The 24,604-nt window shown below is 65.8% G+C and overlaps 1 protein-coding gene across 3 annotated transcripts in view; it reads right to left on the bottom strand.

Moving 5' to 3' along the window:
* Positions 1-1,043: 1,043 nt before the first annotated feature.
* Positions 1,044-24,604, bottom strand: part of Tbc1d22a (TBC1 domain family member 22A) — a 267,451-nt gene continuing 243,890 nt past the window's right edge. For all 3 annotated transcript variants that reach the window (XM_048353885.1, XM_048353877.1, XM_048353871.1), the window contains one exon: positions 1,044-2,732. In XM_048353885.1, the coding sequence (XP_048209842.1) occupies positions 2,604-2,732 (129 nt within the window). In that variant the 3' untranslated portion in view covers positions 1,044-2,603. The remainder of the gene's footprint in view (positions 2,733-24,604) is intronic.

Genomic DNA, 24,604 nt, shown 5'->3' on the forward strand with positions numbered 1-24,604 from the left:
CCCCTCACCTCAGTGACAAAATGCAGACTCTGGGAAACAAGTCAAGGACCCGAATTCCAGGAAAGGCGTAAACAACCCTCAGTTTGGCACGTACACCCTTGCAGCTCAGAGCCAATCATGTTAGGGAGTTGATTTATGATTTTCCCGCGGGGTGCTATGATTCGCTGAGTAATGGCATGACGTATAGAGGGTCCCTGGAAACCCCATAAAAACCCCGTCGACTGGGAGGCCAGGGCTCTCGATTCAGACCCACTGCGTCGGTGACAGTTGTAAGCCCGGGCTCGAGCTTGCTAATAAACGGCCCTTGTGCTCTTACATCGGAATCGGCTTCTTGGTGGTCTTTGGGGTCTCGAATTCGAGCATAGCGTAGCGGGGACAAGGGGCGGGGCTCTGCCCTGGGCCGTGTGGGGTGAGGTGTCTGCGCATCTCGCTCGTCCGAGGGCAGGGCCTCTAAGAGCCCTGCGGTCAGACCTTCACCCTGTCAGGCTTGGAAAGCACCCACGATGCCGAAGGGCAGCGGCCGAGCTGGGACCGGGGCCCGGGGCCGCACACCTGGGGTGTCGCAGTGTGTCCCCCAGCCCGGCGGGCCGCTCTCCCGGCCAGGTTCTACCCCTGCTCACAGGGACCAGGGAGGCGAATGGCTCCTCCCGAGTGGGGTCACCGGCCCGCCCGCAGGGAGGGGCCACAGCCACGTCGGGGAAGCGGACAGCACAAGATGGCGGCCACACGCTGCCAACAGGGCCCCAGAGGGGGAGCCAGAGCCTCAGGGGCTCCCCGAGAAGCTGGACCCTGCGGGGGGGCATCGGCGGGGCGGGACGGGGCCTTGGCTGGGCTTCGGTGCCCAGCGCCGGCTGGGGGAGGAGAGCCGAGGCCGCCTTCCGTCCCCGGCGCAGGCAGACGCCTCCCCGCGCCCGACGCCCCGCGGGCGGCGCCCACGGAGCTGCTCCGCCCGGCACTGGGCAGTCGGCAGAGGGTGCGGGACGAGGCGGGGCTCTGCTCCCCCAAGAGCGAGCCCCGGAATCACGAGTCCGGGCTGCGGCTGTGTGAAGCATCTTTATTCCGTATTTCTAGCACGCACACTCCAGGCGCGCCCTCGGCCCCTTCAGGCCACCTGCCTGGACCGGGCTGTCACCGCCCCCTGCATCCAGCCTAGCAGTGCACGCAGGAGTCCACGCAGGATGAAAACCCACGGGCCTGTCCCCTTTGGAAGATGAGCAGGCTTGAGAGGTGCGCTTTAGTGTCCCCTAAACTCTGGCTGTGCAGAGCCGTCAGAAGTACGGAGGGGGCATTCCCAGGGTCGAGCTTGGCTAGACAAAGTAGGGACATCCGAGCACAGAGCCACAGGCGTGGGCCCTCCAAACCCCAAAAAGGACTGGGGCGGGGGGAAGCCCCCTGGGAGCTGGTCTGAGGAGCCCCTCATTCAGGCTGGGGTGAGCTGACTGAAGACGGGCCGGCCCCTCCCTGACCTGGAAGAACAGGACACTAGCGTGCCATGCGCGATGGCCCGCGGCTACTTTGCCAGAAGCCAGAACACACACGCACGTCGCACTCTCCACACACCGGGGCTCGGGGCTGGGGCTGCGCCCAGAGGGACAGACCTGAGGACAGACCTGAGCAGGAGCCGCAGGGGCCGTGGCTCATAGCTCAACTCACGGGTGGCCCAGTAGCCCACGGGGCATCCACGTCACCGGGCCAGATGGCGTGTGACACACCTGGGAGAGAACGCGGGCGGCGTGACCCAGGGCCCGCGGGCCACACATCCACCCGGCGTGACCGTGTGTGCCAATCCACACAGAGGCCAAGTGTCCGCTCCCGGCTGCTGGGCAAAGGGGCGGTGGCCCCGGCTGCTCTCTCCTGGGGGAGCAGGCTGCATTGGGGGGGGGTGGCTCTGCGCAGGGCGGGCTGCAGGGTGCTACACCCCCACTACCGTGGCCACGTCGGGGAGCCCCTCCCCATGGGTCATCTGACCGAGCCCACCAAGTGCGGCGGGGGGGGGGGGGGTGGCTAAAGTAAAACGTAAGGCAACTGTGACAGGCCTTGCTCTGCCCTTGCCCCCCATCTCCCCGGAGCCCCCTCCGGACACCTGCTTGCTCCCGGCCAGCCGCAGCCCGGGGCGCGCTGGCTGCCAGAGGCCCGGTGACGCCTGGCTCAGCATTGTGTGTGTGTGTGTGTGTGTGTGTGTGTTATTCTTCCACTCAACAGAACGGTTGTGCATTTCAGAGCAGGCCCAGGGCGGCCGGTCCGCCCGGCGCTGGGCAGCAGGCCCCTCCCGCAGGGCCGCCCGACGGCAGCCCTGCTCAGAGGCCCGGGACGTAAGCGTTTGGCGAGGATGCGCCGGGGCAGGGTGAGGGCGACGCCTGCCCCCCCCCTCGCGGGGCCCCCGCGCCGGGCCCTTCCTGGCTCTCTTTGGTTATCTCAGGACACTGAGGTCGCCCATCCCCACGGGGCCCAGGCCGGGCCGGGGGCCGTCCTAGCACGGGGCCCGCAGGGTGGGGCTGCCCCGCCGGGCCGGGCCTGGCCCAGGAGCAGCCCCGAGGGGCCCCCATCTGGCCAGGCGGGGAGGGCGCCGCCCCGGTGGCGAGGCCCAGGCTGCGGGCCCAGCCTCACTTCTTGTAGTGATTGGGGGCGTCCGCGAAGGCAAACTTGAGGCGGTAGGCCTCGGCCAGCAGCAGGCTGATGTCCTCGTCGTTCCAGTGCGCGGTGGGCAGGCTCTGGAGGAAGAGCAGCAGCTCCTGCGGGGAGAGACGGCGTCAGAGGCGGCCGCGGGGCCCGCGGGGGCGGAGGCCCGGGGAAGGGCGGGGAGTGCCGGCCTTCCCCGAGGCTCTGCACAGGGCGCCCGGGCCCAGGGCCTCGGGCGGACCGTGTGGTCTGATATCTCCACAGCTGCGGTAGGCACTGGGGTCTACCCCAGGGCCCCACAGTCGTGACCCGGTTACCCCCCCATCGCCCCAGGGGGGCGGCATCAGCACCCCACGGGCCATGGAGCTGCCTTGGCCTGGACGCCCGTCCGCAAAGCCTCCCTGGGGGCAGCGAGGCCTAGGCTCATGTCGTCCCTGCTGGCAGGCAGCAGCTGAGGCCGCTGTGGCCAGAGACCACGGAAGGAGCTGGAGATGGCCAAACAGGCCCCCTTCCTCCTCCTGTTACCCCCCCTCCTCCCCCCTCCTCCTCCTCTTCCTCCTCCTCCTCTTCTGCCTCCTCCTCCTCCCCCTCCTCCTTTTCTTTCTCCTCCTCCTGCTCTTCCTGCTCCTTCTCATCCTCCTCTTCCCCCTCCTCCTCCCCTTCTCCTCCTCCCCCCCCTTCCTCCTCTTCCCCCTCCTCCTCTTCTGCCTCTCCTCCTCCCCCTCCCCCTCCCCTCCTCCTCCTCCTCCTCCCCCTCCCCTTCCTCTTCCTCCTCCCCCTCCCCCCTCCCCCTCCCCCTCCCCCTCCTCCCCCTCCCCCTCCCCCTCCTCCTCTTCTGCCTCCTCCTCTTCCCCCTCCTCTTCCTCCTCCTCCTCCTCCTCCTCCCCCTCCTCCTCCCCCCCTCTTCTGCCTCCTGGTAATGGCATCAAGCTCCGTGGGCTGGGCTGGCACCACAGGGCTTCCCAGCATCAAGGCACCAGGGGGCGCGGGCTAGGCACGCCCATGTGCCCTTGTCACAAGGGCCACGCACGGTGCGTGTGCCGGGCACACACCAGGCAAGGCCCATCAGGGCCCCTCGTGCAGGGGGTCTGTCACAGGGCCTGCCACACCCGGAGCACCGTGGAGGAAGAGGAGGGCTCCCAGGCCGCGGGCTGAGAGGGTTTCCCCGGCCGGCCCGAGGCCACTCTGCCCCCGAAGCCAGCCAGCATCTCGAGGGGGCGCTCACGGCGCTCCGCGGGCCCCGTCAGACCCTCGGACGCCATGGGGGTGCCGGTGCCGGCCCCGAGGCTCCTGGCGGGCAGCGTGCGGCCGAGGGCACCCGCTTGGCTGCCGGCCTCCGGCGCCCCAAGCAGCCCGCCCCCCGCAAGGCCGGCGCGGGGGTCCGAAGGCCCCGGCCCGGCGGCGCGCACGCGGACGCCAGCTTGCTCGCCCCACCTGTGCCGGCCGGCGCGGGTCCTCCAGCCAGCCCAGAACACGGGCGCGGGGCTGGCCTCGGCCCCGGCACCAGAGCCACGCCCTCCTCTGTGCCGTCTCCCCGAGCCCCCCCCCCCCCCGGCCCCGTTCCTCCATTCCAACTCCCCGGCACGGCGGATACTTTCTCTGGGCCTTTAAATTGAATTCACAGAGCAAATTTCACTGGCAATATGTCCTCTGGGACGCATCAACATCAATCCGCTGTCTTTCACCATTAGATGCAACTTACACGGATGCCAATCCAATTCTGAGCAGGTCATAAATAAATACCTTTGGTTTTATTTTTAATCCACTTCGCTTCATATTATCATGACCTCGCTACTCGCAAGGTGAGAAGCAATACCCTCCCATTACGGTGGCTCACCGGCTCCACTGCACACTCAATTTCAGAATCTAATTTAGTCCCCAGGTTCACTGGATGGAGGGAGAATAGGAATGCCGGGTTCTCCACAGCCCGCAATGCTAAAGAAGGAGAAATCTATCCGGGTGACCTTTACGGCAGGCAGAGAACACAGACAAACATGTCCTTAAACGGGGATTTCTTTCTTGAAAAGGCCCGCCTGTGTCTGCCCGGGGCCGCGGCGGCTCCTGTCTGGACGCACGGCGGTCGTGAGCGGCGAGCTGCTCTGCGGGGCCGCGCGGCCGGGGACTGGGCCGCGGTAACACACACGGCCGTCCCCGGCGCCACCGTGGCTCCAGGCCGGGTGGAAACCGAGTCGCCAAAGTCACCCAGACGCCCAGCCCAGCACCCTCGGCCCCACGCTGGCCACGGGCGTGCGGCACTGAAAGGGAGATTGCGTGCACAACGCCGGAACCCGACCGGGGTCTGTTCCATCCTCTGTAACCCTTCTCCTCCCTCGTGCGGGACACCCCTGCTTCGACAAAGCCGGGGTGCGTGCGGGGCCACGCCACACTGCCTCTCCCGACTCCCTGCTCTGGGGATTCTTCGGCTGGACCTGTGAGGAAGGTCCACTGTGGGGTCGGAGGTCAGACCCTACGTGACGGAGCTGACCCCGCCTGCCCACCTGCACACGCACAGTCACCGGATGAACTCCAGATGCCCGGCGCCCAGCTCCTGGCTCAGACCGGCGCCTGGAGGGGGGCTGTGGGGGTCCTTGCCCGTCTTGGGGGGGGGGGGCTGGGCAGCACCTCGGCTCAGGGCAGGGGTGCGTATTACGTGGCTCCCTTTCCACCAGGCAGCCCCGCCGTGGGGCCCGGCAAGGGCAGGGTGGCCTCACCAGTGCCCTCCAGGCAGGGTGGACCCCACAGTTACTTCCCACAGGCGCTGGTGTGCGAAAGACGGGTGGGGCCCCGCGCAGGGCTGCTGGGCTTGGTCAGAACACAGCCTCCTTCTCCTCAGCCCTACCCTGGGCGGTCCCGAGAGGTGAGATTGCTAACGCTGAAGAGCGAAGGGCGTCCATGGTTTTAGCAGTTTCCTGCTGAAGGATTTATTTCGCCAAAGAGCCACGCGCATTCCGGGGTGACCTGCACGGCCATTTCTTCCTCCAACCAAGGACAGACAGTGGCTACTGCACCCCTGGTCTCCATCGCAAAGGAGTTGCGGGGGGCCTGGACCCTACCCAGGGGCTTGGCGAGCTTGAGCAGCAGTGAGACAGGCAAAAAGGCCCCGGTGAAAGGCCAGCTGGCCCAGGCCTACGCCCCGCCTGCCTCCATCTGCCAATGGCCCGCGGGACCCCACGGCGAGACCGCTAGCTTCGGGGTGCTCCCTGCAAAGCAGGTGACCGCCTCTGTGGGCCCTACGCTCCCTCCCCCCCCAAACTGGCACACAGTACCCCGTGGCCAGGGAGCAGGGGACTCGGTGTGCGGGTGGGCCCAGAGGACGGAAGCTTCCGGAGGGGGTGGCGGGGGCACACCGCTGGGCGTGGAGAAGGCTCCGGAGGCCCCGGACGCAGGAGGGCGGTGAGCCCCGGAGCCGAGGCGAGGCCGGTCCACGCCATTCCTGTGCGCGTGCCTGCAGCAGAAAGCACACGCAGGTCTGCTCGAAAGCTGCTCGAGTCAGAAGTTTACAAATTGCCAACGCGCAGGATGAATAAATGAATCGCGGCGGGGCTGAAAGGGCCCCCTTGCCTCCTCCCATTATCCTCTTCCCTAGCTGAGAGATGAAGGCAGCGTCTCCATGCGCGCGGCGGGCAGCGGGGTTCACCGGTTTAATCTGCTTTCCATGGCGGCCGAGGTTCGGCTTGTGCGGCTGGGCTGGGCCTGCTGACCCGTGGGGTGCTGCAGGGGTCTGCCAGCTGCCTGCGGGGGCCGGGAGCCCCCCGGGGCTGGGGAGGGGGGCAGGGAGAAGTGCGGGTTCCTGGCAGGTGGGCCCAGAGGACGGAAGCTTCCGGAGGGGGGGCGGCGGGGCACACCGCTGATCGTCCCCCTCCAGACCAGTGCACAGAGCCCAGGCAGGACCGGACCCGGCCCGTGAGGTCCAGACCCGGGGTGTGAGCCAGGACCCCAGGGACACACCCCAGACCCACCGCCGCCACAACGATCGTCCCGGGCCAAACCACACTTTACGAAGCAGGGCACGGGGTGTGGGGGCCGAGGCCAGAGGGAGGTCCATGGCCCCCCCCCCACCTGCTGGGGGACCCACGTCCTCCGCCGGGAGAGGGTGGGCCGGAGCCACGGATAGCCGGTCCCCCCTCATACCTGCCCTTCATCCTCACTCCCAGCTGAGGCCCCGGGCCGGGGCAGCCCGTCGAGGGCTCTGACCCACCGCTGCGCCCTGCGGGAGGAGCCACGGGCCTCGGGCTGTGGCTGGGCCCCTGCCCCGCGTGGGCCCTATCCACGAGGCCCGGGGTCACCTCCCGACGGCCTCCCCTCCCCCTCCTGCCCCGGCGGCTTCTTTGACAGTCCAGTTATTACGTTGAACATCTTGTCAAGTTCGGGACCAGACCAGCACTAAAAATAGGTCAGCGACGGCCGGCCCTCGGCTGACGGCCCTCGGCGGTGGGGATGGGGCAGGCGCCTCGACGGACCCATCTCCACGCGGCCTCCGACGGCGCGGGGACATGCACAGCCCTGTGATTAGCCGCTCACGTCCTTCCAACGGAGGGGTTCTGAAGAGAGAGCCGCCGTTTGGAAGTGACAACTCGCGCCGGCACCGAGGCCCCACCGAGCCGGCTCCCCTTTCCTCTCGGCACAGCCGAGCCACTCGAGTTGATCCACACACAGGGCGCTTGCAGTCTGCGCCCGGCGATCAGTCGGCCTCGTGGCGGGCGGGCGGGCGGGCGGGTGGGGGGGCTCCGAGCCGCGTGGCAGGCGGGCGCCGTGGCCCGGCCCATCACCTCCCTGGGCAGGACGGGGCGCAGGTGACACTCGCACGAAGGACACCGGCACCGGCGCGCCTCATCTACAGGGCGGCAGGCGCGTGGTCCTCGCCCTGCGACCCCCGGGGGCGGCCACGGCTCCCCGGCCTCGCTCGGGCCCTGCTGCCAACCCCACGGGGCTCCCCCCGGCCCCAGCCCCGGAGCGGGAGACCCGTCCACCCGTGCCTGCGCCCCGCCCGGCCGCACACGCTCAGACACGGCCCCTCTCCTCTCCCCTCCCCTCCTCCCGGCCCCGTCTCACCCGGAGCCTTCGGACCTGCCCGGTGCGTCGGGAGGTATGCCAGCCGTCCTCGTCCCCCCCTCCCCACAAGGCCTTCCCCGGGCCCCACCACGGGCCAACACCGACCCGGGCTCGGGGAGGAATGGCTGCCACCTCTGTCCAGAGCCGCACCGTTCCCAAGCGCACTTCCTCCGAGTCACCTCCCCGTCGGGCGGCGCTGCCAGGCGCCGGTCCCCGTGGCTGGGAGGCCCGGCTTGCTCCCCGGCTCTCCTCCATCCCCCCCCCCCGTCCCCAGGGCTGCGGGGGTGGGGGGTTCTCCTTCACGCAGAGCCGGGCACAGAACAGAGGGACCCGCGCTGGCTCCGTGCGGCTGGGCCTCGGTGCACACTGCCGTCCTGCCCTCACTCCTCCTTCACTTGTGAGGAGCGCTGGTGGCTCCGCCCAGGACGTTCTGTGAGCTCCCCCCATCCCCAGGACGCTCCTGGAGCTCTCCGGGGACGGTCACCTCAAGAGCCGGTGACCAGCAGCGGTGCTGGGCGGCTCTCCTGGGGACCAGATGCTCCGCCTTCAGAAGGGGGGCCGCGGTCTCGAGCTCGCCTGCTGCAGGACTCGAGACCAGGCGCTGCTGGGGTTGAGGGGGGCTCCTCAGGGGAGGAGGGCAGAACCCCACGGGGGACGACATTCCAGCCACCGCGCCAAGCACGCCGTACTCAGAAACCAGCACGCGGTCAGTCACGGTTGGGGCAGGGGTCTGGAAGGAGAAACCGCCCCAGGACACAGCCCGGATGTTGGTTCCCACAGTCTGAAGACTTGAGAACAGACACCACAAACCAGCTAGCGGACAGGCCCAGACAATGACACCGGTGGGTGAAGACACGCTCCCGAAAGACGGGACCGAATCTCTAAGTGCAAGAAGTGTGACATCTGGAATAAAGAAAAGAAAGAAACCCCAAAGAATGCCAGCAGCAGGGAGGAAGGGCGGCTGGCGCTGGACCGGGCCTGGCTGCCCAGCACGCCTGCGCCGCCCTCCGCACAGGGTTAATTGCTCCGTGGAGGGCGTGTTCCTGCTGGCCTGCTTCCCCTCTAGATGTATGCTCTGAGGGGCAGGGGTTGCGCTTGTGTTGCTAACCTGGGTGGTGATTCGGAGCGGACACGCCTAGGCCACGACAGTGTCCTGCTGGTGGTAACCGGAGGCTGCAGCTAAGGTCAGCCAGGGCCCTGACGCCACGTCAAGATGCAGGTGTCCGTCCAGAGCCAGGAACCTTGGGGAGGGACGGTCCCCGGAGAAGGCCCAGAGACAGCCGGCGCGCTGCTCTGCTGCCCTTCACCAGCCGGGAGAGCGAGTCAAGACCTGAAGGTGGAGCTGCGCCCCCTGCCAGCCACAGGGCCTTGTCCGACCCCACCGCCCCCATTCCTGTTGCCCCTCGTGGGCTCCAAAGAAGCCGAGACACCGGAGCCGTTCCCAACCGCAGGTGGGATGCTGAGGGCTCTGCTTCCAGGGGTGGCGAAACCCGGGTGGATTCCATAGACTCCCTAGCAAATGCCATTTTTCCTCGTTATAGACGCTGCAGAGGTTATTCCATTTCCTGAGCCGTCCACGCCTGTGTTCTCACATTGATTTCTCGCTGTCTGGGAGCCAGGTGGAGAAGGCAGGCGTGGCTGATGTCTAGAAAGGTCGGCCTCCACGTCGGCACGCCTGGGAGCAGCGGCCGGCCTGGCCGGACGCGGAGGAGAGCACGCCCGGAAGCCCTCCCCTCCCGCCGGAGCACGCGGCTCAGGAGCCCCCCCCCCCGGCACGCTCGGCCGGGCCTGCGAGGTGCCCACCTCCAAGGCCCAGGGCCTCCCGGAGGGGCCGCGTGGGCCCAGGGGGCACGGGAACGGGCGCGCGCGGGCTCCTCTCCAGCAAACGGGCTGCTCTCCGTGCTGCCCCGGGGGCTGGAGAGGCACCAGGCCGCTCGTGGGGACGGGGCAGGTCACTCCTCAGTGCCTGGCCGGCATGGGCGGGCCGGGGGCCAGTGTCTGGACACAGACAGAAGGCCCAGCAGCGCCCAGGCTGCGCACGCCATGGGGTCTCCGTCTCCGAGGGTGGCCGTGTGTGCCACGGGTCCTCACGCTCGCCCTGGGGCGTGGTGCTAAGGGGGCACGCGCAGGGAGGCAGCTTGCCTGCCTCCTCCGACCCGCCGGGTCCTCCGCCTGCCGTACCCCTGGAGGTGGAGGAGACAACCTGCCCCCTGGAAGCTTCTGGATGAAGCCGTTTTGGAGGAGCACGGGACCTTGGGGCACATCCCACCCGGTGGTCCCGGTTACCATAGCATTAGGCCAGGGGCAAGGTGGCGGGGTCCCCCCCCCCCAGGCTGCCCGGTCCTCTCCAGCATCAGTCCTCTGCCTGGACTCACCCTGCGGGAAGCCGAGGCAGCTCTCCCAGCACCCCGATGCAGGCTGACCTGCCGTGCTCTCGCTCTATCCTCTCCTGGGCCCGCCACGCCGTGCGCTTCAGCCTGACCCTCACCCCGTCAGGGGGACGCGGCCGGTGCCCTCCCGTCCGTCCCGGCAGCTCACGGCGGAGCGGGGTCAAGGATGAGATGGGTACCTTCCCAAAGCCGTGGCCCTGAGGGGATGGGTGGACTCCTCGGGCGCTCGCCTTTGGCCAGGGCCCTCTCTGCACCCGCAGGCGCCAGGTGGAACGAGGCCTGCAGGAAGGTGAGGTGACCCCCTCCTTTCCCGCAGGCCTGGCCGCTCCAGACAGATCCAGATTGGGCCACAGAGTCGCAGGCCGAGGACCTTAAGAAACGCCTCACTGTTCTCCTGGACGGTCTAACTCCATTCCTACAGCCCGGTCCGAGATGTAATCTGACTTGATCCGCTCTGAAGGATGACGGGAAGGCACAGTGCCCTGGGCGGAGACGGGGGGATGACACAGATTCAGCGGTGTCTGCCTGGCTCGGAGAGGCCACGGTGGGGTCTCCTCCTCTCTGCAGGAATGACTCCAGGGGATTTTCCTAATGCTGTCTGCACTCTCCTCATCATCCCATCTGGTCAGCGTCACACTGACGGCAGGAGTGAGAGGAGAGCTACTGATCCTTCTGGCGACTCCACCAGACACCCGTTGGCTGGGTCCAATGCAGACCCGGGTTCCTGGGGAAGAGGCAAGATTCCAGGCGCTCCTCTCCCACTCTGCTGGAGAGCGCTCCGCCCCCGCCCGGCTCCGCCCCCTCCCGGCTCCGCCCCGCCCGGCTCCGTCTCCCGCCCAGCTCTGCCTCCCGCCCGGCTCCGCCCCCCGCCCGGCTCCACCTCCCTCCCGCCCGGCTCCGCCCCCCACCCGGCTCCGCCTCCGCCCCCGCCCGGCTCCGCCTCCCTCCCGGCTCCTCCCCACCAGGCTCCGCCTCCCTCCTGGCTCCTCCCCGCCAGGCTCCGCCCCCACCCGGCTCCGCCTCCCGCCCGGCTCCGCCTCCTGCCCGGCTCCGCCCCTGCACACCCAGAGCGCTGCTCATAGGCAGGGCGCCATTTGGATACGCGGAAGAGGAAACACGCATACAAAACTGGGGTGCGCGTAGACACTTGCTTAGAAAAGTCATCCGAACAAATTACAAAAATTTGGGCTGGGGATGTAGCCTAGTGGCAAAAGTGCCTGCCTCGGATACACGAGGCCCTAGGTTCGATTCCCCAGCACCACATATACAGAAAACGGCCAGAAGCGGCGCTGTGGCTCAAGTGGCAGAGTGCTAGCCTTGAGCGGGAAGAAGTCAGGGACAGTGCTCAGGCCCTGAGTCCAAGGCCCAGGACTGGCAAAAAAAAGAAAATTACAAAAATTTAAGACAGCAAATACTACAAACATCAAAATTTCCAGAACAAAAAAGAACCACATCTCCACAAATAGAGTGCCCGAGGCCCCGGCACGCGCCACCCCCGCCTCCCGGCTGCACTCCGTGTGTTCCCCAGCCGGCGGCCACCGAGCCACGGTTCTCGCCGTGGGTGTCTGGGGGTGAGGTGAGCTGGGATGTCTCCCCCGGGCACAGTCCCGTCTCCGCGCGGCCTGGCTGGGCCATTCGTGGAGAGAAGAGCTCCGTCCGTGGTCACGGGGACGTGTACAGGATGCTGTCGCAGGCCGGCCTTCGCGCACCTGTCTGCACACCTGCTGGCGGGGCGGAGGTGTGGGGCCCGGGCACCTCCAGCTCCGGGTCCTTCCTCTCGCCCAGCTGTCAGCAGGCACAGCAGAATTCATCTCGCTACACAGAACCCAGTGGCTGCCATGTGGGCCGGAGCCACCAAGCAGGTCCTTTTGCAGTTGCCGGTACTGGGGCTTGAATTCAGGTCCCTTTCCACTGGTGCTCTACCGCTTGAGCCCCAGCCCAGCTTTTCTGCTAGTTATTTGGAGATGGGATGTCAAGGACCTTTCTGCCAGGGCTGGATTCAAACCTTCCTCAAACCTCAGCCTCGAGAGTAGCCAGGGTTATATGCACGAGCCACAGGTACATGGCCACCGGAGTAGTTTGGACTGAGTCACCAGCTACCTGGTTAGCCCAGCTGCACCAAACTGCCCCGCCTCTGACAGACGCCAAGATCCAGGACCTCCAGCCTCCTCACACGCGGCCCGGCCCTTCCAACGCTCAGGCCGCTGGCACCACTCAGCCCAAGATGGCGGCACGGATGCCAGGGCTCCCCAAGTGAGTCCTGAGCATGGGTGCGAGAGGCCGTGCGCCCACCAGGCAGGCTACTCCCCAACACACTAGCTACAGGGAGGACAAGGGCCCGAGGGGCACCGGTAGATAGTCTGCGGCAGGCACCAGCACCCCCAGATCCCGGCTGGCTCATCCCCTAAGGTGCCCCTTCAAAAGCCTAGGGTGTGGCTGGCAGAGTACCTAATGCCCGAGGGACGCCGGGGAAGGTCCATCTGCAACGAGGCCGGCCGTCCCCAGCCACAGGGCGGGCTGGACGGGACCCCGCGCACCCCCGAGAGCGCGCGCACGTTCCCTGCCGCGGGAGGAAAGGCAGCGCGGTGAGCCGCTGACCCCCGGCCCCCGACTTCCTTACGCAGCTCACGCCGGCGTCGGGGGACCAGCGCGGCGCGGGCTCCTCCCGCATGGCTCAGGCCGGGTCGAGGGGCCCCCAGAGGACCCTGCCCAGCACCACCAGGCTGAGGAGGACTCTGCGTTCGCCAGAGCCTTGCTTCTCTAGATAGCAGTCCAGATGGGCTGCCATTCGACTGAAGGCGTGGGGACAACGCGGAAGGTGATGTGTGAAACTAGCGATGACTCCTGGAAGCCAGCCGCTCAACACCAATCACCTAGCCTTGAGCACGGGGCCCTTCTCCGGGTGTCGCCCTCCGCTGTCAGGACAGGTTCCCTTTCTTTTCTGGAGTGTCAAAGGGTCACTGCCAAGTACTCCGGGCCTGAGATTCCGGGACTCATTAGAGTTGCTTTGAGCTGGCCACATCCATTTGCAGACTTCAACGTCCATTCCACGGCACCAGAGCTCAAGCTGGGAGGGGCGGGGAGAGGCCGGGGGCGGCTCTGGGTCCCCTCCCTGGGGATACAGCCAAGGCTCCCAGGAGAAATGTGGGGGGGGGGGGGAGGGGGTGCACTCTTTCCAGCCAGCCTCAACTCCAACAGTCCTGGGGTTCTCAGCCCTGACGCAGGGCGGTCCTTCTCGGGGCCCAGGCACCAGGACTCCGGGTCACCTGGGGACACGGGCTCGGGGCAGGGTGGTGTTGGAATGAGCGCCCCGCGGCGGGCGGGCGGGCAGGCGGGGGGTGGCGAGGGGGTGAGCGGGAGCTCTGGGAACGGCTGCGGGCTGCGGCCGCGTGTGCTCCACAGCACCACGGGCAAAACGAGGCCCAGGAAGTCCAAAGCACGCCACGCCCAATCGCCATTTGGTGTAGGGCAAGAATTTCAGTCACACCTCACAGAACGCCATCCAGCTAAGCTCTGTGTTGGAACCTGTGGCATTTGATATAGAAAACTATGTTTCTAAACTGAGATGTTACCCAAGTTATTTCCTTCCTCCTTCCTGCCAGGTTCCTTCTCTTTTCCTCTCACTACTTCCTCCCTCCTTTACCAGGAAAACACTTTGACCAGCATAGGAAAAGCAAGTCCTGTGAAACAGGAGTTTGGTGTGAACCCCGCTTCTGATGCACCGGTGTTCTGCTATGGAATGACACCGTGAGGGAATTCCCAGGACACCTGGAGCCTGGCCGGCCACCTTCCTGTCTTTAACCCTCCAGTCCAGGACAACCTGTCTCCCTGGTGGAGCTAGTTGAAAGGGTTAAAAGGTGCAAAAGGAACACAATGTAGTCCCTGGAGGAAGATGCTCAAACCTCACGATAACTCTCAGGATGCCCGAGATCAGAATCCGCCTTCTTCGAAGACTGAGAAAGATATGGGTAAAGCATTCGGACCACACAGCGGGCAGACCAGTGCCACCAGGAGCCTGAAGGCGGCGCTGCTCTGGAGCACCCGCTCACGGGGATGGAGCCGGGCGACTGTGCACACGTGAGTCTTCACGTCCTGGGCAATCTACACACATCCGGCACCGAGAGCCCATCCCAGGGCAGCCGAGACCCCGCAGGACGCCCCTGTCCTGGGCCCCGAGGCAGGGAAGGCTGGGCGGGGAAGGCTTCTCTCCTAGGCCGCTGCTAGCAGCTCCAGTAAGAGCAGCGTCAGGTAAACAAGCTGCTCCGTAAGCCTTTTTCACAGCAATGAGTTCTATCTGAAAATAAGTGGAGCACACCGAGACGCCCTCAAAGAACGGATGGATTCAGCACACACGCCAGCGCTGACTGACGAGATCTGCTCAATTGATTTCTACATACACACGGCTCAATTTCTGCTCGAAATTATGACCACTGCTCCCAATGAGAACAAACTGCTTTTTAAATTTCTGGGCTTCCTTCTGGGTGTCACTGGCTGTTCCTGAAGCCCCATCTCAAAAGTGACAGGGTGTCATCAGATAATGATTATTAAAGATGTTAATGTGGCAAGGAGCGCAGACAGAATCGCAGATTGGTATTTAGAGTGAGATTCCAATCAGGAGTGATAATGGAAGAAGAGATGTCACATCACTTGACTCTGTGACAGGTTCACAGGCTAGTTTTCACCTACCGGCAGGAATTGGGCTTATTACAATAGGATTATTTGGAGACATAAAACAGAGCTGAGTTCTCCAAGGCAGATGCACACCTCGGGAAGGCGGGGCCGGCCCGGGGCACCGGGAGGCTGACGCCTGTCACCCTAGAGGCCCGGGCTGCAGACCCGCGCTGGCCCGGCAGAGGAGCCGTCTTCGGGGGGCAGAGGGAGGCCGGTCCCGGACCGGGGCGCACGGAGCTGGCGGAAGAGCCGGCCTCCGGGGAGCACCGCGGGCCCGGGGCGGGAAGCGGCCAGGGAGGTCTCCAGGCCTTGAGGTGTGCATTCTTGGGGCCCCTCCGCAGGAGGAGCCACTGCGGCGCTCGGCCTCCTCCCAGGCCGCGGCAAACTCTCGCCACCTCCCAAGGCCTCAGAGCGCCAGGCTGAGCCGGAGGGAGGACGCGCGTGCAGAGAGGGCGTCCGACGGGCTCGGCCGACGTCTGCCAAGCCGCCGGGGGTCCCGCGGGGGCCTTCGCCACGCCTGGTGGCCCGGCCGGGTGGCTTTCCGGGCCCCCGGGACCCAACCCCCGGCCGAGGGGACTTTTGCGCCGCTTGGGCCGAAGTCACAAGGATCAAGCACAGCTCTTTTTGGAGTTTCCGGCTCTGAGCTCAGCCAAGGGCTCAGCTGCCCCATAGGAGGCGGAAATCATGGACAGCCGAAGCCGACCCCGACCACGCCCGGCCCGGGCTCGGGCCGGCGCACGGCGAGCAGAGCGGGGACCCAGTCCCAAGGGGCTCCTGAGGACGTGCGTGGAGCTCTCCGGGGAAGGGGGAGGGCTTGCGCAGGCTCGGCTCTCAGAACGGGGCCTGTCCTGGGACCACGATCTGCGCGTGCCACCCGGCCCCGCCCCTGCGCGCTCGTCAGGAGTGGAGCTGACCCCGTATGGCCCCGCCCCTGCGCGCTCCTCAGGGGTGGAGCTGGCGCTGACCCCCGCATGGCCCCGCCCCTGCGTGCTCCTCAGGGGTGGGGCTGACCCCCGCATGGCCCCGCCCCTGCGCGGAGCTGACCCCGCATGGCCCCACCCCTGCGCGGAGCTGACCCCGCATGGCCCCGCCCCTGCGTGCTGCTCAGGGGTGGAGCTGACCCCCGCATGGCCCCGCCCCTGCGCGCTCGTCAGGGGTGGAGCTGACCCCCGCATGGCCCCGCCCCTGTGCGCTCGTCAGGGGTGGAGCTGACCCCCGCTGACCCCCGCATGGCCCCGCCCCTGCGCGCTCGTCAGGGGTGGAGCTGACCCCCGCATGGCCCCGCCCCTGCGCGCTCGTCAGGGGTGGAGCTGACCCCCGCATGGCCCCGCCCCTGCGCGCTCCTCAGGGGTGGAGCTGACCCCCGCATGGCCCCGCCCCCGCGCGCTCGCCAGGGGTGGAGCTGACCCCGCATGGCCCCGCCCCTGCGTGCTCGTCAGGGGTGGAGCTGACCCCCGCATGGCCCCGCCCCTGCACGCTCGTCAGGGGTGGAGCTGACCCCGCATGGCCCCGCCCCTGCGCGCTTGTCACCGCACCGGGCTGCGGTGGAGCTGACCCCCGCATGGCCCCGCCCCTGCGCGCTCGTCAGGGGTGGAGCTGACCCCGTATGGCCCCGCCCCTGCGCGCTCCTCAGGGGTGGAGCTGACCCCGCGTGGCCCCGCCCCTGCTCGCTCGCCAGGGGTGGAGCTGACCCCGCATGGCCCCGCCCCTGCGCGCTCGCCAGGGGTGGAGCTGACCCCGCATGGCCCCGCCCCTGTGCGCTCGTCACCGCACCAGGCTGCGGTGGAGCTGACCCCCCGCGCGGGGCCTTTGCTCATAGGGCAGAGTGGTGGCGATGACAGTGGCGGGAAGGGACAGCGGCGGCACCACAGGTACCATGGCTCCAAGAGCGGTGCCCACCCCTCCGCCCTGTCCTCCAGGGGGGTTGGAGCTGCCACGCCTCCCCATCTGGGTGTACCCCGAGAGGTAGCAGGTGTCAGTGAGATACTGCGGGTATGGGGGGGGGGGAACCACTGCCACCTACCCAGCCAGCTCGGCCTGAAAGCATCCTCTGTCGGGAGGGTCGGAGCTCTGAAGGCTGGGCGCTTCCCACGCTGCCTCCCTGTGGTCTGGACGCTGCCGCCCAGGGCCCCCGCTCACCTCCCAGGTCCTGGCGTCTGGCGGAGGAGCCTTAGCACCACATACCAGGGGGTCCCGCAGAGACCCCGACCTTCCTCCCGTGCAGACGTCACGGCGGCGCCATCTCCCAGACCACACCTCTGCGGGCGAGCCGGGGCGCGCCGCTGGCAGACCCCGGGCCTGTGGCCCAGTCACACCGCGCAGCTGTGCGGAGACCCCCGCCCGGGAGGCCCTGGGAGGGTGGGCCTCGGCCACAGGCTGCCTCCCGCTCTGGAGAGGGGGCGGCAGGGGGTCCCGGATGGCCGGTGGTCCCGGGTCGGGGGTCAGGGATGCGGGTGTCTGCAGCTCCTCCGGGAAGCCTGCTCTGGCCGGCCCGGGGTGGTTCGTGGTGAGCAGGTGCCTCGCCCCTGCCCCGCCGGCGGGCAGAGCCCCTCGGGTCACGTGGCCTCCGCCGGGAGCACCAGCAGCACAGCTCTCCACGCGGGTCCTGGACCCGGACTACGGGCAACGAGGAGGCCCGGGGACGCGGGGGACAGCAGCGCGAGGACCGCCAAGCTCCCCGGGGCACCTCGACACCCTCGGAAAGAGCCAGCACATCTGGCAGGTGGAGACACGGAGCCCGGGTGGCAGAGGCAGGACCGGAGCCCCGTCGGGAGACACAGGCCCCGCGGTCCCTCCCCGGAGCCTGGGCGGCCCCCCCTCAGTAGGGACCTGGCTCCCGCCTGTGCACCCCATCTCAGGACCGTGAGTCTGCTTGGTGCATGCTTCTGCTCTACATGACGAGGAGCGTCCTGGGGCCTGGGCGCAAGTCTGCTCGTGAGTCCGGGTCTGTGGCGCCCGGGAGCCGTGGAAGGCTGGTGGGCGTGTAGTGAGGGGGGCCCCTGGCTGGGAGGGCAGAGGCAACAGGCCAGGCCTAGCGGGAGCCGGTCCAGGCCCAGCTCTGGCGCCGATCTGCCCGGTCCCCGCCACTCCGCCAGCCACACCAAGAAATAGCCACACTAACGACGAAAAAAGCAAATGTTTTTTTATTTGCATGAGGAATTAAGAGATCAATGCAACTCCTTCTGTGTGTTTTACCTCAAAAAACAAACACCCCAAAGTTGAACCGAGAAATCTTGTCATGTTTGCCCGGAAAAATCCTCAAACTAATTAGGGTGCCAGGACGCGCGGAGCGCTCCGACCGGAGGCTGGGCGGGCGGCGGGGCGGGACGGGGCTCAGGCTGAGCTTCCTTCCCGTCCGAAGCCCACCTGCGCGAGGCCGAGGAGTGTTGGGGACTCGGCTTGGCCTTGAGGGGGGAAGGGCGGTGGGAGCGGTCCCCAGCCCTGGGGCAGTGCGGAGGACGGCCCCTCCCACCTTCCGGCTTCAACCGGAAGAGAAGCAAAGCAGCCCCCGCCTCGGCCCGCCGGCTCGGCCACCTGTGTAATGGCGGAGACCCGGTCCTTGGGGGGCTGTGGTCTCCGCCCATAGAGGAAGTTCCGTGACATCACCTGATGGACCGTCCATCAGCCAATCGTGCGCCTCTGGGGGTATAAACTGTTAGCCCCTCCCTTGAATAAACCAGAACGCCCCTGAGGCTTCTCCGGGGACCCCACGCACCCGTGTCGTCCGTGGTGGGTTTGGGGCACCCCGCGACCACACGCCACCGAGGCTACCTGTGGCCATCGCTCCCACGTGGGAGCGATAAAGGACCACCCAGGAAGGGGCGGACGGGCCCAGGACCCCCAAGCGGAGGGGGGGTAGAGCAAGCCCGGCAAAGGAGGACCACGCGCGGGGCCCAGGCCGGCTGGAACAGGGCCGCGGCCACGCGACGCCTGCCGCCAACCGCCGCCCCCACCGTCCCCGGTGTGGTGCCGTGGAGGCGTGGGGTGTGCCTGAGGACCACGCAGAGCGACGTGGGTCACGTGGGAGAGAAGGACTCAGAGGGGGTGTGTGTGTGTGTGTGTTGTCTCCCACTGCTGACACAATCCTACCTCAGAAAGCCTGAAGTGTGGGTTTTCACTCCCCAGTTCTACTGTTATTAGACAAACGGGGCAACCCGCTGGCTTTCCCCCGCTTCCTCGGGGTGGTCAGCGCCGCGCTCTACAGGGGACCCCGCCAGCCAGGAGCCCAGGCTGCGGCGAGGGAAGCAGGGGCCACCGAGCCACGGGGAGCCGGGGCGGGGCCCTGACCTCGGCTCCTGGGCTGCAGAGCCGAGGGGGGCAGAAGAAGGGGCGCAGGGAGGCGGTGGGGGGAGGGGGCCTGGCATCCGCGCTGCTCTCACCCGGTCTGCAGGCTTCTGCTGGGCAGCGCGGGCCAGACCAGTGTCCCTGGTGGGTCTGTTCTGCCAAGTGACCTGCCACACGAGCCTGGCACAGACCCTCGCACAATCACACGAGCCTGGCACAGACCTGTGCACAGGGGATGCAATCTCCCATGAGCCTAGCCTAGCACAGACCCTCGCACAACCACAGGAGCCTAGCACAGACCCTTGCACAACCACACAAGCCCAGCACAAGCCCTTGCAGAGAATGTGCTCAACACACACGCGTGGAGTGAGCACACCCAGCACCGCACACGCATGCTGTCCCGAGCCTGCCGCCGCGTCCCCAGACCCGTTCCTGCAGATTGGCGGGTGTTGAGGTCGGAGCCCGCACCGGGCTCTGAGCTACAGCCACGGCTCTGCCTGCCTGGGCGCAGGCGGCATCCTACCCCCCGCCGCGCCCACCTGTCCACCACCTCGCGCCCTGCTCCCCGCGGCCACCGTCCCCCACTGCCCTCGGCCTGGCTCCCCTCCACGCCCCAGGAGGCTGGTGGGGGCCTGAGTGCGCAGGCGGACCCTCTGGGCCTGTGGGAGGGGTCAGGGAAAGGCGAGGCTGGAGACCAAGCCTGGAGCAGAAGCCGGCGGGCTCCTCCCTGTCCACCTCTGCCGCCCTCCCAGGGGGCCCTGGGGCCTGGATCCTCCACCCCTGCACCCTGGGTCCCTTTCCTGGCTTATAGGTGGTCAAGTTCTATGCCAGAGCCCAGGACATGGTTAAAAGACAGGAAGGACGCTGGGCACACAGCACACACGTACACACACACACACACACCCCTGAACAGAGACACCACACACACACACCTGACCAGAGACACCACACACACAAACACACACACACACACCTGACCCACGGACACCACACACACACACACACACACCTGACCCAGGGACACCACACACACACACACCTGACCCAGGGACACCACACACACACACACACACCTGACCCAGGGACACCACACACACACACACACACACCTGACCAGAGACACCAAATACACACACACACACCTGACCCAGGGATACCACATACACACACCTGACCCAGGGACCACACACACACACACACACCTGACCCAGGGACACCACACACACACACACACACACACCTGACCCAGGGACACCACATACACACACACACACACACCTGACCAGAGATACCATACACACACCTGACCAGAGACACCAAATACACACACACACACCTGACCCAGGGATACCACATACACACACCTGACCCAGGGACCACACACACACACACACACCTGACCCAGGGATACCACATACACACACCTGACCCAGGGACCACACACACACACACACACACACACACACACACCTGACCCAGGGACACCACACACACACACACACACACACACACATACCTGACCAGAGACACCAAATACACACACACACACCTGACCCAGGGACCACACACACACACACACACACACACACACCTGACCCAGGGACACCACACACACACACACACACACACACCTGACCCAGGGACACCACACACACACACACACACACACACACACCTGACCCAGGGATACCACATACACACACCTGACCCAGGGACCACACACACACACACACACACACACACATACACGCCTGACCCAGGGACACCACAGCCATCTCAATTTGTGCAAGTGCCCGTGACGTTCGGGTCACGAAGCCAAGCGACAGCCTCTGACCTTTCACTGCGATGCGCACGGAATGGCCCCGTGACACACGTTCTTAGACACACGGCCAGAGCACTCAGCAGTAGGAGCTGGCAACGCCTACCGGCTGAAGAACCATCCTCCCAGAAGAGGCAATACGATTACAGAACAACTGCACAACAAAACCGAAGTCCTTTACATCCAGACACCGTGGAGTGGGAGAGGTGCCGCAGACTTGAACTCGGCCCCGTGTGGCGGGCCTCCCACGCACGCGCACAAGGGTGCAAGCTGCACACTGCGGGGGTCCGTGGTCACGTCCTCCACCTCACTAGCAAGGACTGCGAGTGTGCCGTGTGGAGTGCGGGCAATGCCACGGGCGACGCCCGGCCACCGTGAACTCAGCCTTGACCTCCACCCTCAGCCTGGGCCCGCGAGGGCTGGAGTCCCAACTGCTGACGCTCTGAGGAAAGGGACGTCCGTCGTAGAGGGGACGGCTTAATAAAACATACAGGTGTGTGTCTGAGCGGTCACAGGACAAAAAGTGACTTTCTGCAGACTTGCAGTCCTTTGAAATGACGCCAAGAGTTCAACTCATCAGGAGACAACAACCGCGGCAGACCCAGAACCGGCACGGCACCCACACAGCTCCCGGGAAAAGGACCCCGACTGCAGGGCCCTACGGGGTGGGAAGGACTGCGGGGTGGGGGCCAGCCCTCCTTCCTCCCAGCTGCTGGCTCGGACGCTCCCTGAGGAGGTCCCGAGGGCAGCAGTGGGGGTGGGGGGGGCATGGAAAGGGCAGCGGGGAGGAGGGAAGGACGGAGGCAGGGAAAGGACCTGGCTGGGATCTACGCGGGGCTCTAAGGCTGGCTGGGGTGACCCGGCAAGTACGAAGGCCTCCTCAGGTAACTCTTGAACAACAGGTGTCTGAGTGACCTCACAGCCAGCGTGGCTCACGGGTGGCCCACAATGTCCCAATGCCTCCCGTGCATGGTCCACTACCTGTGCCGTGGTACCTCCTGTGGATGGTCTACCATCTCTGTGTGGCACCTCCTGTGGATGGTCCACTACCTGTGCCATGGTACCTCCTGTGGATGGTCCACAATCTCTGTGTGGTACCTCCTGTGGATGGCCCACTACCTGTGCCGTGGTACTGCCTGTGGATGGTCCACCATCTCTGTGTGGGACCTCCCGTGGATGGCCCACTACCTGTGCCGTGGTACCTCCTGTGGATGGTTCACTACCTGTGCCGTGGTACCTCCTGTGGATGGCCCACTACCTGTGCCGTGGTACCTCCTGTGGATGGTCCACTACCTATGCCGTGGTACCTCCTGTGGATGGTCCACCATCTCTGTCGTGGTACCTCCTGTGGATGGTCCACCATCTCTGCCGTGGTACCTCCTGTGGATGGTCCACCATCTGTGGCCTGTTACCTCCACAGATAATAATGGCCACACTGTGTCCAGTGCCTCCCACAGCTGGCACCCCATCTGCACCTCAGTGCCTCCCAGATTGTCCGCCGTGGTGGTACCACAGATCACTGCCTCTTGCAACCCCGCAGGCTGCTCTGCCACTGCTGCTCCTGTCATTTGGTGAAGGAAGAGGCACCAGTTCCTCCTTCCCACCAACTCCCAGGCCCACCCTCCCTCAGGGCACAAATGACACGGCCACACACAAAAGCCAAATGGAGCCTGTGCTTATAATAAGTGAGCCAAAAGAAATCTAAACAAACCCTGGGTGAGGCAAAGGTGTTTTCCCCATAACTACTGGAGCAAGATTCCTCATCTGCAAAGAAAGCATTCCTCAGAGACTGAAAAGCTCACTGTTGCCTAAGAGATGCTAGGATGTAGGCATACGTGTGTGTGTGTGTGTGTGTGTGTACGTGTGTGTGCACATTCAATGCAAATGTGTGCATGGACATTCCAAGTATGTTCACACTTTATAAGCATGTGCATACATGCACACATGCACAAGCTTATACCCATGTGCAAGTACACGTGCACACAAATACACACACATGTCCACAAGTATGCACGTGCATGCATGTATCCCTGTGCACTTTCTCATTATGCACTACGACTATGCGCATGTGTGTACACATCTAGGTGGGCCTGCATGTGTGCCGTGTGTCAGTATGGGTGGAGAGCGTGAGCTCTACGTGAGATGTAGGGAGGCCTTCCCTCACCACCCTGCCCCCCTCCTGAGCCGGCCACGGCTTCTGGATGCCCCAATCCACGCAGAGCACACAGTCCTCGGGCCTGGGGCCAACGGCCTGGGCTCGCGGGGCCTCTGGGGAGGACCTTCTTGGAGGTGGGCTCTGCCCCCGGGCTCCCAGGCTGGGTGGCTGCCTCGCAGGTCCACCGCGGAAGAGGGCAGGCCCCTCAGCCCTGCCCAAGGCCCGAGCTCACCGTGGGGCCAGCACCATGCTGGAAACAGAGGTACTGGGCGGGCAGGGGGCGCCAGCCTGGCCCCAGGGTACCCGCCCACGCGGGGCCATCGCCCCACCAGGGGGCACGGGCTCACCCGGGGCCGCAGGGCCACCGCAGGGTGCCTGCTCACATGGGGCCACAGCTCAGCTAGAAAGGTCTCCGAAAGGCTTGGACAGAATGGGAGAGAAGCATGGTGGAGGGGCGCAGAGCAGCTTGGGGGGGGGGGGGGCTCCTCTGCGCTGCCCTCTGGGGGCAGGCTCTCCTGGGATGGAGGCGGAGGCCAGGCACTCCTCCTCCTCCTCTCCTCCGGAAGCTGCCAGGGGGCGGGCTGAGCGCTGGCCCAGCCCCTCACCGGATGCTTCCAGCGGGCCACTACAGGGAGCCAGGAGGAAGTTCTGCCCTTGCAGCAGCTCTCACTTTAATTGAGCCTCAGGAAAAAAGGGCCTTTCATTACTCTCCTTGGTCTTCAGATCCCTGTCAGCCACCTGCAGCCTCTTCCCGCAATCTTACTTCTTTCATCTTTCCCCGCACCTCATCATCTTCAACCTTTAATCATTTATCCTGATAAGAAAGTTGCTATTAAACTTTACAGACGACACTCCACTTCACTCAGAAATGACCTGGGCCGCCCTTTCCGTAATGAGTGACATCGCCTAACAAGGAGGGGCCATTCTCCCAAGCCTGAAGAGAAAATTACCTGCCGGTGCTGCTGCGCACACAGCACCCGTGCAAGAGCCCCGGACCTCGGGGTGGCCAGCGTGGAGGGCCACGGCCTCTCCCGGCCCCTCCGACATGGGCACGCATGCTGGAGGACGCCAGAGGAAGAGGGCTCTAAGGGATGGTGGCCTTTAGGGATGGGGGGGCGAGACTCCCCCCCATAGCGTAACCATGTCCAGGTGGGTGAATCGGGGCGGCAGCAGGTTTACCCCCAAGAAGCCGGAGCTCCATTAGGGCCCGCAGGGATGTCCACCTGCCAGTCCACAGTGCCGTCGGCCAGCACTCCCCTTCGCGCCCTACAGGGCTCCGTGCTGCAGCAGCGCTGGGCGCCCTGGCCGGAGGACTTGCTCAGGGGCAGGCCGTACCCCGGCACATGGCTGGGTGCTCCGGGCCTATGGGATCGCTGGGGTCCTGCCCCCCCACCCTAATGTTCAAGAGCTGCTGGTCTTGCTTTTACCTTGTTACCCGCTGGCTCTGAAGGGCCATGCTGAGTGAGCACACCCAGCCTGGGTCACAGGCGCCACTCAGCTTCCAGAGGTCTCTGGCCCAGGTGAGGTGCAATGACTTTGTAATTGTACCAGAGGAACACACACACACACACGCACACACACACACACACACACCCCTACCCCAGACTCACTGAC

Source organism: Perognathus longimembris, chromosome 1 (assembly GCF_023159225.1).
Source record: "Perognathus longimembris pacificus isolate PPM17 chromosome 1, ASM2315922v1, whole genome shotgun sequence".
Lineage (NCBI taxonomy): Eukaryota > Metazoa > Chordata > Mammalia > Rodentia > Heteromyidae > Perognathus > Perognathus longimembris.